Source organism: Panicum virgatum, chromosome 3N (assembly GCF_016808335.1).
Source record: "Panicum virgatum strain AP13 chromosome 3N, P.virgatum_v5, whole genome shotgun sequence".
Taxonomy (NCBI): domain Eukaryota; kingdom Viridiplantae; phylum Streptophyta; class Magnoliopsida; order Poales; family Poaceae; genus Panicum; species Panicum virgatum.
Genome location: NC_053147.1, coordinates 8020379 through 8038445, shown reverse-complemented (window position 1 = coordinate 8038445; position 18067 = coordinate 8020379). Strand labels below are relative to the sequence as shown.

The window sequence follows — 18067 nt, the reverse complement described above, 5'->3', positions numbered from 1 at the left end:
GTAGCAATTTAGTGTCTGATTACGACCTAATTAGGTTTATTAGATTCCTCTCGCGATTTACAGACAAATTGTGCAATGCGTTTTTATTTCTTCTAAATTTAAATCTCCATGCAGTTGTCGAAAAAAATTTGGAATTTTGAATTATACAACTAAACAAGGATTTGATCACAGTAGTTGCATGCTTGCAGGTTGCAGCAGCCGCCCCCACGGTTTTCCGGGTTTGTCGGCGGACGGCAGGTTCGAGGGATAAAAGTAGTACGATGATCTGTTCAGAAGTTTTTTTTATAAAAAAAAAGGACGCAGCTTGCTGCTGCATCATCATCATATCATGGTATTCCGTAGACCGGTAGCACGGCGATCTCCACCGGCGATCGAGCTCCGCGGTACAGCACGGCGGCGTATCGGTACCGATGCTGCTGCTGAGCTGTCGCGCAGTCATTGGTTGTTGGCCCGCCTTGACGCCGAGCCCGGAGGCCATATGATCGTAGGCGCATTGGTCACCGCCGTTGAGCCACGCGACAGGTCGCCCGGTCTGGCCCCACACTCGCCGGGGCCGCCTCCTGGTTCGCCCCAAGGGCCGCCTGGACGGACGAACCCGTGTGCCGCGGTTTGGGGGGGAAAAAAACTGAAAGCGATCTCAAAGTTTTCTTCCGCCTGCGTTTACTGATTAAGATAGTAGTACGAGTAGCAAGCAGCCGAGATAGGGAGCGGTAGACGATGGGCGGCGCCACGGAAACCATGGCGGCGAGCTCCTAGGTTTTCCAAGTGCAGCAGCCAGCCAGCCAGCCAGCTCCCTCCCTCCCCAGTGTGGCTAGCGGGCATTTCCTATTGCTTCTTGTCTCATGCTGCACGCCCACCCTCTTCTGATAATAAAGATACATATATATGTATCGTTGCGTGATGCTGGGCGCCGACGCGCCGTAGTATATATATGTATATTCCCTGGCCCCCGCTGGATCGTTTGCTATTGCTAAAAAAATGAAAAACCCTCGGTTTCCTACAAGATCGGCGGCGGCAATGATCCTTGTACAACGCCACCACAGCAGAGATGCTCAGCTCAGGAGACCCAGTTGCTCTGCGGCCAATTTGACCACGGGACTGCCTCGCCTGCCAGCAACGTAGGACGACCTGGCCCTAACCCTTTTTTTTCTTTTCTTAAATTACTAACCTCCGTTCACAAATAATTGACAACTTTGACTTTACTGTTCAAAGTTTGACTTTCAATTTTCTCATAAATTCATTGTTATGCCATTTCAAACATGCATCATACTTAAAGTATTCTTGACACTAAATACAATGATACTCTAAGTGTTCTAGTTAACAAGATATTTTTTTAAATAATTAGCGGTCAAAGTAGTAATAGTAAAAAATCAAAGTTGCCAAGTATTTGTGAACGGAGGTTAGTATAAAGTACTCCGTACACATGCTCTGCAGGACGAATACTGTGGAGACAGGTGATGGAGGCAATAATGATCTGCAGCCCATATGTGCACTTGTTTAGTACCGGTGGTAGCTGGTACTCTAATGCAGTATCCTTGCGTTGGGTGGTGATCAGCATGGTTGCGTTGGAGATCAGAGCTGCAAGTTGCCTGGGCTGATGAGTCTGTAAGAGCCTCTCGTACGTGTGGCCGAGAGGAGTCACGGACTCGCTCTCGGGGGGCAAAAGAGGTCACGCTCATGCGTGATCTATCCTCGATCGCTATGAGGTTATTCCGAAACCCACGTTAAGTGATGAGTTGAATCTAGAGCTGCATCCCTGCAACTGCAAGTGTGCTGCTGTATATTGCTGTGTTAGCTGCTAGCCTAGGACGGAGTGAGTTAAGTTCCGTGCATGCCGTGGCTGGTTTGTGAAGGCATTTGCGGTGTACGATAGCCTTTGTACTGTGCTCCCCACCTTCACCCCTACTTCTCCATCCCATTGCCACACTTTGCGTGCTCATCATAGAAATGACAAGCTGTTTTTTTGTGTGCTTTGAATACGGAATCCATTCCTTGTAAAAGAAACGGTTCGTGTTTCGCAAGTATAATGTCAAAAGGAAGGTAGTATGGGTCGATGGCTTGTGGAGGGTCTATCTAGACCACTAGGTCTATGCGAATAATTATACTACGTTTGTTATTATTATTGTCGCACGCGTAAAGGTATACTTTTGGATTTGTGCCGACCTTTGATACGAGAGGGAGGGAGCAAGACAAGAGGTAGAGGATACTCTCTCCGTCCCACAAAGATTGTTCGTCTAGAAAATTTCAGACATACTCTCTCAGTCCCGCAAAAACTGTTCGTTTAGCCTTCAAATTTTATACCACAAAGATTGTTTGATAAAATTTGAAGGCTAAACGAACAGTCTTTGCGGGACGGAGAGAGTAGAAGAGAAATATACAACCTTTGCGGGACGGAGAGAGTAGAAGAGAAAGATAAAACCTTGCTGGTTTCTTTGGTTCGATGAAGATTGATGGAGATGATTGTAGAAAAATAAATCGCCCGACGGATCAAAATCTCTTTCACTTTCAGTACCCTCAAATCGTCCTAGAAAAAAGAATATAATCGAACAAACCTCCACTCGATCTCCTCATAAAAATGGATGGTGAAGTGGAGCTAAAGATTAACAATGACATCAAAGAAGTCGACGAGCGACGGCATAAGAGGATCGATTTGGACGCAACAGCAAAACAAACGGCGCGCAACCCCGTCCACACGCCGGTTGGGTTGACGACGACGGACGATGAGAGGAGGGAGAGAGAGAAATCATTAAAAAACACAAGTACGGCGGCCCCCATCCGGTGTTTGGTCCAGGCCCTCGCCCGGCGAATAATTGCGCGCCGTGTGGGACCCGCCCGCAGTGGCGTCGCTGTCCCGTAGCCAGCCTCCGCCACCGGGAGTAGCCGGTGGCCCTCAGGCTTGCCGGAGCGGGAAGGAGGCGCGATACAAGGATCCGGCAGCCGGATGGGGGCGCTCCAAGATTTACCCGGCTCTTGTTTAGATGTCTTTAAAATTTCAAAATTTTACAAGATTTTTCGTCATATCGAATTTTTGAAAGTATGCATAAAATATTAAATATAGTTAAATGAAATAACTAATTATATAGTTTGTCTGTAATTTGCGAGACGAATCTTTTAAATCTAGTTAACCAATGGTAAAACAATAATTACCAAATATAAATAAAAATACTACAGTATTTTAGGCCAAAAAATTTATGCATGTAAACAAGACCCCGATCGGGCAAAACCTCCTTTTCTTTTCCGAAACCTGGGAGCCCCTCTCTGTTACCTCTCTCTGACTCTCGGGTCGTGGGTTTCGGGTTGGCGGGGGGTGGGCCGCGCGCACACGGATCCCCGGTGCTGGGAGGGATGGCTGGTCTCGCTCTCGCTCTCACTCGCAGGCAGCTGTCGACCTGTCGTGATTGGGCTGTCAGGCAGGGGGGGCCGCCGGTTGGTTGTCTTTCTACCGCCCGCCCGCCCGCCCTTGCTTGTCTTTGCCTCGTCTTTGGCTCGTTGCTCTGCTGTCGACAGATTCATGTTTATCTTGCTGCCTCCGCTGGTGTCCACACACTGGTCCGGTACAGTACAATTCAAGGGGGGTTTCCAATGTTGGACGTGCACCACAGCTCCTCTCTCTCTCACACACACACGCGAGGACATGGTATAACCTTAAGATCCCCAAGTGCAAGTGCGTGGTTACCATTCTGGGGTTTGCTTCGAGCGTGCTCCACCGATGTCCTATGCACCCGAGTGCACACGATGATCTACTTACTCGTAGTACCTATGATGCTGTGAACGCCGCCGCCCTTACCAAGTTTGTGCACAATGATTGGCGCGTTTATGCCTAGGGCCGTCCCGACGCGCTGCACGCGAAGTCGCGACCTTTTTTTCCCACAACGGGGCATACTCATATGCTTCGCTCACAAGTCTAGTACTACCTCCGTCCCAAAATATAAATATTTGTTGACTTTTGCTAATCATGTTTGATCATTTGTCTTATTCAAAAAATTTGTGAAAATATTATTTATTTTGTTATGACATGTTTTATCATCGTATATATTTGAAATATATCTTAACTAGCAAGGAGGCCCGCGCAAATAGCGCGAGTACCTAGTATTGTTTATGCTGACATTTGAGTTTTTTACTTTAAAATAAATATTTTATATTTTAATATAAATATAATTTTTAATTGTTGGCCAGCTATGTAAATTTTTTATTTTTTAATTATGGTGATAAATTATCCTAGGACTTTATAAAGATCTAGATGAGTGTCTACCGTGTATAATAATTGAAGTTTAGTTTTGCATTTGAATCTAAACATTAATAAAAATTGGATGCGACCTCTCAAGTCACGTATCTAAATATCTCTTTTATTTTCTTTGTTCTCCAAGCTCCAATTACTACATCCTCGTACATACAGCTCCCCTTGTCTCATAGTTGCAGCACTTTTTCCTCACCAAGAATCGTGCACCATTACCAACAATTTTGTTGTTTTGCTTGAAAAAAAAACTCTTCTAGACACTTCACATTTGTAGTCTATACCTTCCCGAACACCTAATTGCAGCTCTATCATTTATCATTTTTTCTTTAAATTTTTAGTTCTCAGACAACCATTGATCACAATGTTACATAAAAAAACCATTGATCACAATTCTACGCAGGAAGACATCACCGTCTCACTGCTTTTCATTATTATTAGTGGTAATCACCATACCTTAATGGCAATGACAGTGTAGACTAAGTTAGGGTGATAGTCGTTCCAACAACTGTGTTGGGATCGTGTCGTGGTTATGATGTAGTGCTATCATTTGATCCTTATTTCTGTAACCGATTATCATTGCGCTTTCTAACTCTAGCGACTCTCATTGCTTTGTAGATCGAAGTCTTTTCTTAGTTATTGCTGTTTTTCCTTCTATTTCTTGTGTATTTATTTTCTATTTGCTCCTATGATACTACAGTTTTTCTTAGCGAAGCGAACCTATCATTCATAATTGACATCACCTTCTCATAATAATATGACTAATCTTGCCTTTTCTCTCTCTCCCTTTGTGTTGGTAATACTTTTTCCCTATAAGATTTTGTTATTAAGTTATGGTGCTTTTATCCATACTTGTCATGATTCTCTCTAAATTGCACACTATTCTATTTTCTTTAAGTTTAGAATTACTCCACGAAAAGCTAGATTGCCAGCAATCTAATTATAGTTAGAGCCACTTCTTTGCAGCATCACCATCCGCAGTGGTGTTTGAGATATTAACAATATGATGAAGGGCACATCTAGGCTTAGCAGAAAATATTGTTTAGCTACTACTTAGCTACCAATACAAACTGAATTATTTGTAACATTTATTATTTATTTATTTGTTGGTAGCTTGATCGAAAAAAAAACATGCATCTTTGCACTGTTCTTCAAATTCACAATTTAGTAAATTGTAACACTCATATTTTGTTTCATATGTTTTTTCACCTTGAGCTGTTTGATGTTGCACCCGCACATGAAAGTCTTTAGCTTGCTGCTTCCAGTCCAGATGTTGGTGTTGACACCCAAAATTGGCACAATTCAGGTTTGCTGGACAATCTGATCAGACCTGTCATATAAACTGATCAGTACAACTTTGTCAAATTATAAAATTGACTTCACCATTGCGTAGATCTCGTCGAGATGATCGAAACACCTATATAGAACGTCCAATTTTGAGTCTGGATGAGGAAGTTATGTCTCCCGGAAGATCTGCACCCTGGTCTGACCAGCGGTCAGACTGATTTGGAGACCGATCAGACCGGTCTGAAACACCCAATTCGAATTAGAAGTTGTATTTTTACACGGGTTTTGTTAGGGTTTCGACTCCTAATGGGTACAGACCTCCCCACTCTATATATATGAAGAGCCACGGCCGATTGAGGGTAATCCCAATCGATTCACACATTTCTTCTTTACTTTTTACCTCTAAACCCTATATATTTGAAGCACCACAGCCGATTGAGGGTAATCCCAATTGATCCACACATTTATCCATTACTTTTTACCTCTAAATCATAGTTTTTCCAACCCCATCTGTTGTTCTTCGCTCATCTCTACGGCGTTTGATGGCATTCCGAGTGGCCTGCCGACCTCAGAGCAACCCTAGCTCCATTAGCTCCAACCGTCCCCTCTCGAGCTTGTGGTTCTAGGTTTTTTGTCGTCTCCCTGGAGCACCGGTATGACCGGTCTGTGCAGAGAGGTTGCTGGTGTTGGTCGTTTTGACAATCTTGCTGCGCATTCTAGCGCATTCAAGTGTGTGACCAGATTTTGCATCAACAGTTGGACATCTGAAAGGCCCTTGTTTGGTTTTGGTAATTGAGTGATAACTTAGGTGGACTAATAAGTGTTTATGTCGAGATACACAGGAGATTAGTCCACACAAAGACACTAGTATGAGCGACATGTGCCATGGAGGAAAAATGGCTAAGGGTTGATGCTATGCTCATATAGTGTGATGGAGGAACTCATTGCATATGAGACATGACATGGAGTTATGTGACCAAAGTGGAGAAGATCAAGACAAGACTTGGCTTGATGGACCGGTTGCAATGGAGAAGGACAAGTCAAGGCTTTGAAGCGAGGGACCGCGAGGCGGTGAAGCTTGGGCAAGATTTGGCGCCGATGGACCGAGGCAACGGTGAAGAGCGAGCAAGGTCAAGATCAATGGACCAAAGATGTCATGTGATGATATGGAGTGGATCATATCATTCAAGGAAGATCAAGCCAAGTGTTGACTCATGATGATGATCAAAAGGCTTGATGGAGTTTGGTGCTTGTGTGACATCAACATTTGGGAAGATGAAATGGAATGTGCAAGGCAAAGGTATGACTTGTAGGCCATTTCATTTCACCGGCCAAAGTTTGTGTAGAGAAGTGCATGACTGGATTTAGGATAGATGGTCGTACTATCAAGAGAGGCAAACTTGTTTGCATATCGGTCATCTAGTGCCACTTGAGCGATCTAACATTGCGATGTTGCTAGGATCGAGTGGCGTGGTAAGATCAAGTGAAAGTTCTTTGAAAATGATTGTGAAATGCTAACACACATGCACATGGTGTTGTTCACGTGGTGGTGTTGGCACATTTGCAAAGGAGAAAGAGTTGGAGTTGATGTTTATCAACTTGGGGAAGCAAGAAAGGCTTTTCGGTGTTCTTCGGAGATTAGGTTGGCTCTTGGAGTAAAATAGTGCTTTGATCCATTATTTTTTGGATCAAATATTCAGTTGGGTTGTGTAGCCCTCTGAATAAGCTTTCCATAGAGTCCAAGATCACCAAATTTGGACATTGGAGCTATGAGTTATGGCCGTTTTACCGAGGCACATTTCTGCTGTAAATAGACCTGCGGACGGTCCGCTCCTGGGGGGCGGACGGTCCGCAGTTATCTCGGATGAGCTCGAACAGAACTGTTTTTGGCTCTGTTGGTGGTCCAAAATAAACTGCGAACCGTCCAGTCCATGGGGCGGACGGCCCGCCTTTAAAAGCTGAAACGGGCGCAGAAACTTGGTAGTTGCCTTGGGTGTCCAAATTGTACTACGGACGGTCCGGCCCTTGGGGGCGGACGATCCGCCTCCTACTGAAAATTCTGGGACAGAAACACTGTTGTTTCTGTGTGTGCTCACTTTTTGAGCGGCGGACGGTCCGCTCGGGGCTCTAACGGTTGACTCTGACACATAATCATTGCAGTTCTAGCCGTTTGTTTTGAATGGCGGACGGTCCGATCTCTGTGACGCGGACAGTCCGCGAAAACTTTATTTTCACGGGTTTTGAGTGTAACGGCTAGTTTGGGGCCTCCCTCTATAAATAGAGGGTGTGGCCGGCCATTTGAGCAGGCTGAGCACCTTGGGGACTTGGTGTCCATGTGTGAGAGTGCTTGAGAGCCTTCTACTCACTCTAACTTGATAGTAATCATCCGATCGAGTGAGAGAGCGATTCTAGTGCGAATGCTTTGAGAGATTGCATCGAGTGGCACTAGGTGATCGTGTTGCAAGCCGGTGTGCTTGTTACTCTTGGAGGTTGCCACCTCCTAGACGGCTTGGTGGCAAGAGGCTCCGTTGAAGCCCGCAAGAAGATTGTGCGGTGCTCCAGAGAAGAGATTGTGAGGGGTATTGTGCTCACCCCGCGGGAGCCGCGAAGAGCAACTCTAGTTGAGCGAGACGTGAAGAGCAATAAGTGGTCCGGCCGGATCATGTGCTAGAGCTCGGTGTGAGCTCTCCACGTGGGAGAGTGTGACTTGAGAGTCACCACTAGCAAGAGGATCGGCGGCAACCTTGGAGCTTGTCTCAACGGAGATTAGCTTGGTGGCAACCAAGTGAACCTCGGGATAAAAATCACCGTGTCAATTTTGTCTACTATTCTCGGTGGTTTGCATTCTCCAAATCACAAGCCTTGTATTTACATTCATCTATAGCTTGTGTAGTTGCTCTCTAGTGATTAGTTAGCTTGTGTAGTTTGCTAATCATCTTCGTGCTTGTGTAGCTAGAAGTAGAGATCCTAGTGTAACTAGTTAGCTTGTGTAGCTTAATTAGTTGCTCGTGCTTAGATTGTGTAGCTAAGCAAGTTGAGCTCTTGGATCTGGATTGTGTATCCTTGTCCTTGAGCATCTAGTGAGGTTAGGTTTGGTTTTGTGCTTTTGCTCATTAGAATTGTGTAGGAGCTCCCTCGGTTTGTGAAGTACTAGTGCTTAGGCTTGTGTGACTTAGCATTAGAATTGTTAGGAGAGCTCTTACTAGCTTGGCACTCCATTTGCTTTGTATAGGATCTTTTTGGATGTGCCTTAGAGTCATAGTTAGAGGGGTGAAGTCTTGGCTAAGCGAATAGTTTCAATTCCGCATAAGTTTCGGTTAGCCGGCGCAATTAGTTTTAGAAAGGACTATTCACCCCCCTCTAGTCCGCCATCTCGACTCTACAACATCACTATTTGGTGAGTTCCTCTATTGTAAAGGTGACAATTTTTATGTTGTTTTTTGTTTTTTGCGACACCAACAACTACTCATGCAAGACTATACCTATGTGGTAAACTAGTTATAAAAGCAGCAAAATAAGGTGCACCAGTAGTGGTTGTGCCAGAAGATGTGAAAGTGCTAATAGGGTGAGGTGGGTGCCCTATTCTTTGAGCACATTATTGTGATGCATATGACACTTTGGTTACACCATTGTCATATCTCTATTTCGTGCTACTTTGCTAGACCACTGGTACACCATATCCTAGATCCATGTTATCTGAATAGGTGGACAGAATGATGGCTCCGTATTCTTGCCGGTCGGCCATATGCATGACATATATACATGGAGATGCATGCATACATTTCATCAACTGGCTATTGCCACTGCATATGTAGATCAAAAGTGTATCATGTAGAGAATTATTGGCTAGGCTAGTGCTAACAACTCCAGTGAGACAACAATATGTGTTTTGCCTTAACTTGCAGCCTACTTTGAACACTTTTGCATTGGGGTTTCCAAGCTGTATGGTTCGATATATAATTTTCTAGCTTTTCTCCAAAGCATTTACTTGCAATTCAGCGGCATCGAAGTCTGCTAAGATATAGTAGCGGGTGATAATAATAAAGAAAAATTATGGTAGGTGATATCTAGTCCTATGTCTCCTGGAAAGTAATCTGATTAGCAAATAAGTTTATATAATTGCACGCCTCCTCTCTCTCTCGTCATCAATGTGGGATGTAATCTAATTAGGAAATAATATGTACATAAGTTCTAGTCTCTCTCCTATTGTTGTAAAGGACATATACCTTTTATTTTTATTTTTCAATTCATAAATATTTAGTAAGATTTCTTAGGTTAGTCTATATATTTATAGTTTTATTTGACATGGACTCTTTAGATTAATCTAGACTGTTACATTTTTATAAAATCCAACGGTGCATATTCTTTTTTTTGGATTAATGTGGGAATTTCTAGATTCTATCGGCGAACATGGTGGTTTTTTTTAATACTATTATATTAAAATAATATATTATTATTATTTTTTCTCAAATTTTTTGAATAAGACAAATAGTCAAATAAAACCAGCAAAAGTCAACAAATGATTATATTTTGGGACGGAGGTAGTATTGTTGGTCAACTTCTGCTGGATAACGTACAATAGACCTCACATCAGTTTTGCTATTTTCGTAGATATATAGCCATTGATCGAGGCCCGCACTGCGCATTGGAAGAAGGGGAGAAAATGATGCTATGCGTGCGCACCTATCGGTACTCTAGCTCCCTCATCAATTCTGCTGGTAAGTACGCTGCCGACCAATACTGTGCGCCCACGCATCAACCGTGTACGGGCAGGCGCTGCGTTCGGCAGGCTGGAGCTGGAGGCTGGAGCTGGAATGGTGTGAGAGAAAAATATTGTTGGGCTAGTTGTAATTGGAGCTGAAGGCTGGAGTGGTGTGAGAAGAAAATATTATTGGGCTGGAGCTGAAGCTGGCTACCGAACGGAGTGATTAGGGGCGGGTGATCCATCAGGATAGTCGGCTCTTGAATTTAATCTCGTATCTGGTACGCCTACGGTCCAGTTGTGGAGGAGTTCCAACGCCGACTTTGCTTTATATTAACAGAGATCAACAACCAATCAATTCAACTATTTTCTTCAATTTGCTAAAACTATCTACAATTTGGAACGAAGCCATACAATAGTTGTGCTCCTCGATCGAAATGGTCAATAATGTATATATGCATATATATATATACATATATTCTTATAAATCTTTGCTACGTATAGGTACAGCTGAAGGAAAGTTCAGCACTACACAGACATCCTGTGGTACGGTGTGTCTACAGCACGAACTATTCCACCCTTTCTTTCTCTCGCCTTCGCCTTTATTGATTTCCTTATCCCTATCGATATCAGATCGATCGACACGGCCAGCCGGCCTGTCCATTCATTATTGGCTATCACGTCCGTCGAATTCAACTAATTGTTCCTCCGATCTCTCCCGTTCCTCCCTCCCTAACTTTTTTTTTTCAGTTCTTTTATTATTTTCTTCATGATGCTCGAGTATATATATACATATACGTATATATTTAGCACCTTATAAAAGTCCAGCAAGAGTCATGGCGCGTGCGTGTGCCTTTTTTTTTCAGTTCACGGAGTTTCTAGATATACATGTGCGCATCCTTTCAATTTGCTTGCTCTTAATTATTTCAGCACAGTGGCAGACTGTAGCGTGCCCCTAGCAACCAAGGCACTGTTCCCTACCTGTACCGTACCCGGCTGTACCTGCATCATCATGACCGGGACAACCAGTAGATTACTCACAGGATAATCATGCAGAGTTTATTTTGTTAATCATTGGATATTACTAGTACTATATATTTACCGTTGGAAAATGGAAATTAACTGCGGTGGTTTCAATATTTTCTGGATCGTTCACGTACGTGTACGGGGCCGGCGGTGGTTGGCGTGTCGGGATCCAGCTAGTGGAGCAAGTACACGAGCACGTACACATGGAACACGCGCGCGCGTATCGGTGGTACCACCCTTATTCCGGAAGTAGTAGCAGGGCGTGTTTCCATTTCCAGCTAGGGTGGCGGGCCCCGCGGCCGGCCGGCCGGCCGTCTTCGGGCCATAAAAACCTGATCGACGCGCCTGGACCTCCTTTCTCATTTTCCGCCGCCCCCGATCGGAGAAATAATAGGCATGCATGTGTGTACAGTCGAAAATGGTAGAAATAAAAGTCAGTATCTTGGACTAGGATGTACTAATCTAACGAGCGTGAGAGGACCACCCTCACTTATTTGACACCCCGTTCCATTGGAAGAAAATTTGGTGCGACCCCACCCGGATGACCACCACCTGTCCCGTGTGCCTAGATCTAACGATTCTGCGCCCACACGGTCAGCTCGGCTCCGGCGTAGATGCAGCATCCGCTCGGCTCGTGGCTCCATTCAGCTTGGCTTCGGCGCATGATTCACCATCTGATTAAGATTAATATTGTACGCTAGATTCACCGGGGGTGCACCAGGGCTGTTGTGCGCCCGGGGCGTACCCCATTTATTTCTGCTCCATTTGGGCCCCAGTTATTATGTATTTATGACATAAATAAATGATATTTTGGTGATAAAATATGTGCTTGTGTTCATGTTAATCTCCCTAATAAATATGAACGAAATAATAAATTCCAACACAATCCAGGGATGGGGTTTGGGGGATCAAGCCCCCTACCTCTCTAAGATCAAAAGCCTACTCTTCATTTTGGGATGAAAAAATGAAGAGAAAAGAAGGAGGAAGAAGAAGAGAAGAGGAGGTGGAAGAGAGGGGAGATGAACCCCCTCTCGCCAATCTAAATCCATTACTACAGAATATGTCTTTGTTCCAAGCTATTTATCCCGACTGTTTTTGGACCCGGAACAAAAGGTGACTTTTGTCCTGGGTTGATGTCTCCACCCGAGACAAAAGGCTCAATCCTTTTTGTCCCGGTTGGTGACTCCACCCGGGACAAAAGGACCATTTTGTCCCGGTTGGTGTTACTAACCCGGACAAAATGTCCCTCCACGTGATAGTTCAAAAGGAAGTTATTCTATACTGAGTTACATATACTACTTCGGTGAGTTGGCAAAGAAACCATACGCTAGACAAGAGGTCTTGGGATCGAATCCCGCGGGGTGAAAAAAAATTTAGCGTCAGGGACATTTTGTCCCGGTTCTGCCACCCGAAACAAAAGCTTCGAGGCTTTTGTCCCGGAAGCCGTGTCCCGGTTCCAAAACCGGGACAAAAACCAATTTCGAACCGGGACAAAAGGCCGGATCTATAGTAGTGATTTTGGCTACGAGAAGCGCCAAGCATGCGAGGAGTACCATGCATGGCGACCGACATGGCATAGTTATCATCAGCAGGTTCACTGGTTCGTCGTGCGCGGATGGACAGTACTGCTGGTACCGGGTCGGCAGTCACGCGGCCTCGACGTACGCGCACGCACGCCTGAACCCGCCGGCATCCATATGATCGGCTACTGGCTGCAATAATATTGTCCAATCCAAATCCCTGGCCCGGCTGGGCTGACGGCTCTGGCCGTTCGATCTTACTCCAAGGTCAAGGCAGCATCCGCATCCGCGCGCAGGATTTGGAGCCAGACCGGTGGGCCTCGTCGTCGACCATCTACCTCACCGGCCGGGCGCCGCGGACCCCGTCTCTGCCTGCATGCCTCTTGCCGCCTCTCAGTCTCAAGGGCCGGCCGGCTGCCTGCATGCGGCGACCAAGAAATCTTCCTCGTCCGTCGGATCCTGCGGGGTCTTTCTTCTTGATTTTTTTTTGCTTTTTATGGATGTAGTACTCCTGAAATGTAAAACATTTAGTTTGTTCTAAGTCAAATGAGTAATAATATTATCAATATCAAATGAGAATAATTATATCAATTATGAAATATATTTTTATAATTTACTTATTTGATATACTAGATGTTAATATTCTTCTCTACAAATTTGATCAAATTTACACTATTTTGACTTAGGATAAACCAAAATGTCTTACAATCAGGAGCTTCGTGGTACTACTATGCAAGTGGTGGTTTATTGTTTGTTTAGACTGTCCAAATCAGCCGTGTCACGGTCCGTGGGCCCGTGGCCCGGGCGGTGACCTGTCGATTCCGGATTGGCGTCCGCGCGGGGCCATGCACGTCGTTTCAAAGGGGCCGGTAGTTGGGACGTGGGCCTGGCGATGGGAATAATTAAGGAAATTGCCAGGATACAGATGCAGAACGAGAGAGAGAGAGAGAGAGAGAGAGAGAGAGAGAGAGAGAGAGAGAGAGAGAGAGAGAAGACTTTGGTGACTGCGATGAGAAGAACGGATCATAAGAGGAGACTGGCGAGAGCTGGCATGAGTGAATGCGCGACGTACTTAATTTCCTAGCTTCCCTCTTTTGGATTATGGGAGAGACAGAAGACACGTAAAAGCTAGTTGACGGTCAAGCAAGCACGAGGATAGACGGCAGGATACTTTACCGGGGCAGGGGCGAGGCTAGATGGAAGAGAACCCTGGTCCACCTCATTATCATGTTCCTAGCAACTCAATAATCATCAAGTAACCCGCAAAAAAAAATCATCAAGTAATTGCTCCACTAAGTACTCTCTCCGTATCATTTTAAATGTCGTTTCCGACAGCTATAGAAAAAATAAAAAGCTTGTGAAATTCCATTGATACCCTTACTCCAATCAACGTGTCCTCTGTTTCGTGTTGCTCAAATCCATTTTGTGCTGCTACCGGCGGCCACCGCCACCATCTGCGTCGGGTGGAGAATGGCACCACAGGGCGTGTGGTCGCCTAGTGCCCCCATCGCCGGCTCGTCGGAGCTGCTCCCTGCAGTCGGCCCATCCGAGGTGCTCCCCGCGGCCGCTTCATCCAAGCTGCTCCAATCGGCCGCCCCATCCAAGCTCCTCCCCGTGGCTGCCATATCCGAACTCCGCTCCTCCCCGTGGCTGCCATATCCGAACTACTCCCCGCTGCGGCCGGAAGCATCAAATCAACGGATGGAAGCGACAGCGGCGGCGGAGGCATCCAAGCACGGCGGCGGAGGCTTTCCAGAGCAGCTGTAGAGGAGGGCAAAAATGACCAATCACTCATGTCTAAACTAACGACGACATTTATTTTGGATCCTCTTCAGTTGAACTATGGGCGACAATTAAAACGATACGGAGGGAGTAGCTTTAAATCTTCACTTGGACCCTGCTGCACTTCACCAGGAAAAATGACCGTGGTGTCGCCCTTGCCAGGCTATGCCTAGCTTATCCATGGAAGAAGATGGTATCATGCATGGTATCCATGTCGGTAGAAAGCTTGCGGGATCGATGCGTATGTAGATGGATTCACCACTCATGGCTGCGCCCGCACCGCACCTCGCCTTACCCCTTTTGCTGCACTCGCCGAGGATCACACACGCACGCTCGCTTTGATTTACCCAAGAGATCAGATGCCCGAATTGGAAGGAGCCAATGAAGAAGGAGATACCGGGCCCATCGATCGTCCGCCCTCATCTCCATGTGGGCACTCGGTGCGCCTCCTTCTCGCTGCGGTTGGGCCCTGTGCCGGCCGGCGCTCATTTTCCTTGTAGGAATCTTGCCGGTAGTGGGGCACAGCCAAAAGATGTATGCTCTGTTCGCTGGGCTGGAGCTGGAGCTGGTGGCTGGAGTGGTGTGAGAGAAAAATAATGTTGGCTGGCTGGTGGCTGGAAGCTGATGCTGGAGCGGTGTGAGAGGAAAATACTATTGGGCTGGAGGCTGTTGGAGCTGCCGAACAGAGTGGTAGTATGCATTATTGCTCTTGTGCTACGCTACACACAACTAGGATATTCCTAGGACAAAATCATACTCCTATATTTCGAAAAAAAAGTCATTCACCACATAGAAGTTGTTGTGGGTGTAGTAGTATAGCTGGTGACTCTGGGTGCTTTACTTACTTTTTTTGCGAAAGGGAAGAAATATTAAACTGGAGCACAGTACATCTCCCCTTTTACAAATAGGTCCAAAAAGAAAATTAAAATTATAACCAAGTCCATGGAGCACCCGTTCATCATCTTCCCCAACTCCGATTCAGTCCGGCGAGCACCGAAAGCCAAATCGAAGCACAGATCTTCCGCTCCTCCATCAGCAGATCCCAAACCTTGGTTAAGCCGCAGAACCCACCACCACGAAGCTCCAGCCGAAGTGGATGTAAATCGTTGAACGAACATCGGCAATCCCACCGACGGAGGAGAAGAAGAAGTCTCCAGCAGCTCCATCCCTGGACTGCCAGAGACAAAGCCGGCACTACTGTTTCCGGGAAGAAGCAGTAGCCCAGCAAGAGATCCGCAGCCAGCGCTCATGACGACACCAACTAGGAAAGAGAAGCCCACGGGGGAGCAAAGGAAAACCTTCCCCAATGCAAGGAGAAAGACAAAAGCTGACCTCTTTGGATCCTTGCCGGAGACCACGCCACTGCCAGGGAAACAGAGAGGAGCACCCTGATCTGACCTCATCCAGACGCCGGAGACGATGCCACCACCATCATCGCCAGAGAGCTGAAGAGATCCAAAATTGTCGCCGGCAAGGACGTGAGGGTCATCGTCGAGGCCGGCAACACAACTTATTCGCCGCCGGAGCTGCTGCACAACCGCCGCTCCCGGCATCACCAGCTCCGCCATCGACGACGATGGCGAGCTAAACCTAGGAGAAGCTAAAAAACTAGCTACCCTATACAGGCCGCCCATCGATTCCCCCGGCCCCCTCCCTCTCCGACGGCATCCCGGCCACCGGAGAGGAAAGGCGCCGGCGGAATCGCCGGCGGATTCGCTTTCCATCGCCCTTTCGCCTGGTCTTTACTGTTGACGAGAGGATAAGGACGCGAAAACCGGATGCATGCAATAGATCTGCTGTGCTACTCACAGAGAAATGCTAGTTCCCAAAAATTTTCAAGATTCTCTGTCACATCAAATTTTTGAACACATACATAAAGCATTAAATGTAGTTTTAAAAAATAACTAATTGCGCAGTTTAGCTGGAAATGATGAGATGAATCTTTTGAGCCTAATTAGTATATGATTGGACACTAATTATCAAATAAAAACGAAAGTGCTACAGTAGTCAATTCCAAAAAAGTTCACGAACTAAACACACTCTAACCTCACTGAGAAAAAGTAGGTTGCAGATGGCAATGTGTACTCCTGTATAGGAGAAGCTAGCTAGCTACTCATGTCTACTTCCCAGGTGATGCTTAGAGCATGGTTTATGGTTTCGTATGCTGTGGGCGACTCAGCGACTCGGCTACGAGTTGTGGCAGCGGGTCCCACAGCTATTTAATGTGTTGCTCAATACATGGAAGCAATTGAATGGAGAAGATCTGACTTGTTTCAGATTTAGCCGGCTCAAGCGGCGACTCGGCAGTCGCCTATTCCTCTCTCTCTCCTCTTTTCTCTCTTTCCTATTAGATGTCGCCGGCTCAAACTTCTCCATAATACTTGCTCTTAGCTTACTTGTAGTAGCGTTGTACACTTGTGCAGTACTAGAGGAAAGTGATGATGGTCTCGCGTTGAGCTTGGTTGGGGGGGGGGGGGGGGCATCAGAGCACCGCACGCTGCAGAGCGATTGAAACCTCGAAATGGCAATGTGGGGAATAGCGAGCAGGACCACTTCTGGCCCCTGCGTGTCTGGGCTAGTAGTAGGTCTGGCTGTCTCCTCAATAATCGGCAGGCGGGGCACTCTCTGCAGGCTGCAGGACACGGCCACAGTGCAGTGATGTGGTGCGCACCCTCCTCCATTGGATGCAGGGGCACTCAGCCTCTGCTCGATATGGGCACGCCGTGAAAACGTGATTGAATCTCCCTCCATTTTAAATTGTAAGTTATTCTAATATTCTAGAGATTGAATCTCAACTACCTATCTAATTAGCAGGCCCGGTCTTGAGATTTTTGTGGCCCGGGGCGAAATTAAAATAAGAGCCCTCCTATTACTAAGTAGCAAATATATACCTATGTGCTACGGCTGAAGATTAAACATACATTATTATTTGTTGTTTGTTTTAGAAATAGAAGAGATAACAATTGACGGACTAATAAATCATTGCTTGCCTTAAAAATAGTAGAGATAGAGATTAATAATAGTAGTACTTATTTCATCTTTTCCCTTTTTGCACGCTCTAACACATACATTCTATCAACATGACAGTTCTAAAAATTTTGAAAATACAATTAGTAATTTACTAAATGTAATGCCATACATGATCAACTCCACAAAACTAGTAAATTATCAAGTTGCAAAACCACTTGGCTAAATTAATGCCCCTGATGGAGATATGGACAATGGGTTCTCAAGTCTAAACTCTGAAGATTGTACAGATGGAAAATAGCGCATCAAGCAATAAGACATACTGATGAATTTTGAATTTCACATATCAGACATAGAGGCAATTTCCATTGCCTTTACTTGTTCGGCAGTCGATCGTGGTCGAGCTCTCGGAGACACGGAGAAAATGGAGTTGCCGGGGAGTCAGGACTCAGGAGATTAGATTCGATACGGCAATAAATCTAAGGGGTTAAAGGAGTTCACCCAGTCATGCACTTTGTGTTGTGGATGAACGTGTGCAGGCCTGCTGCC

At 45.8% G+C, this 18067-nt stretch overlaps 1 protein-coding gene across 1 annotated transcript; it reads right to left on the bottom strand.

The window, feature by feature from the left end:
* Positions 1–15347: 15347 nt before the first annotated feature.
* On the bottom strand, positions 15348–16332 carry LOC120664097. Its single transcript, XM_039943101.1, has 2 exons — positions 15884–16332; positions 15348–15748 (listed from the first exon to the last, which is right to left on the bottom strand). The coding sequence occupies exons 1-2, from the start codon at positions 16273–16275 to the stop codon at positions 15421–15423; spliced, it is 720 nt and encodes a 239-aa protein (XP_039799035.1). The 5' UTR covers positions 16276–16332; the 3' UTR covers positions 15348–15420.
* Positions 16333–18067: the final 1735 nt, after the last annotated feature.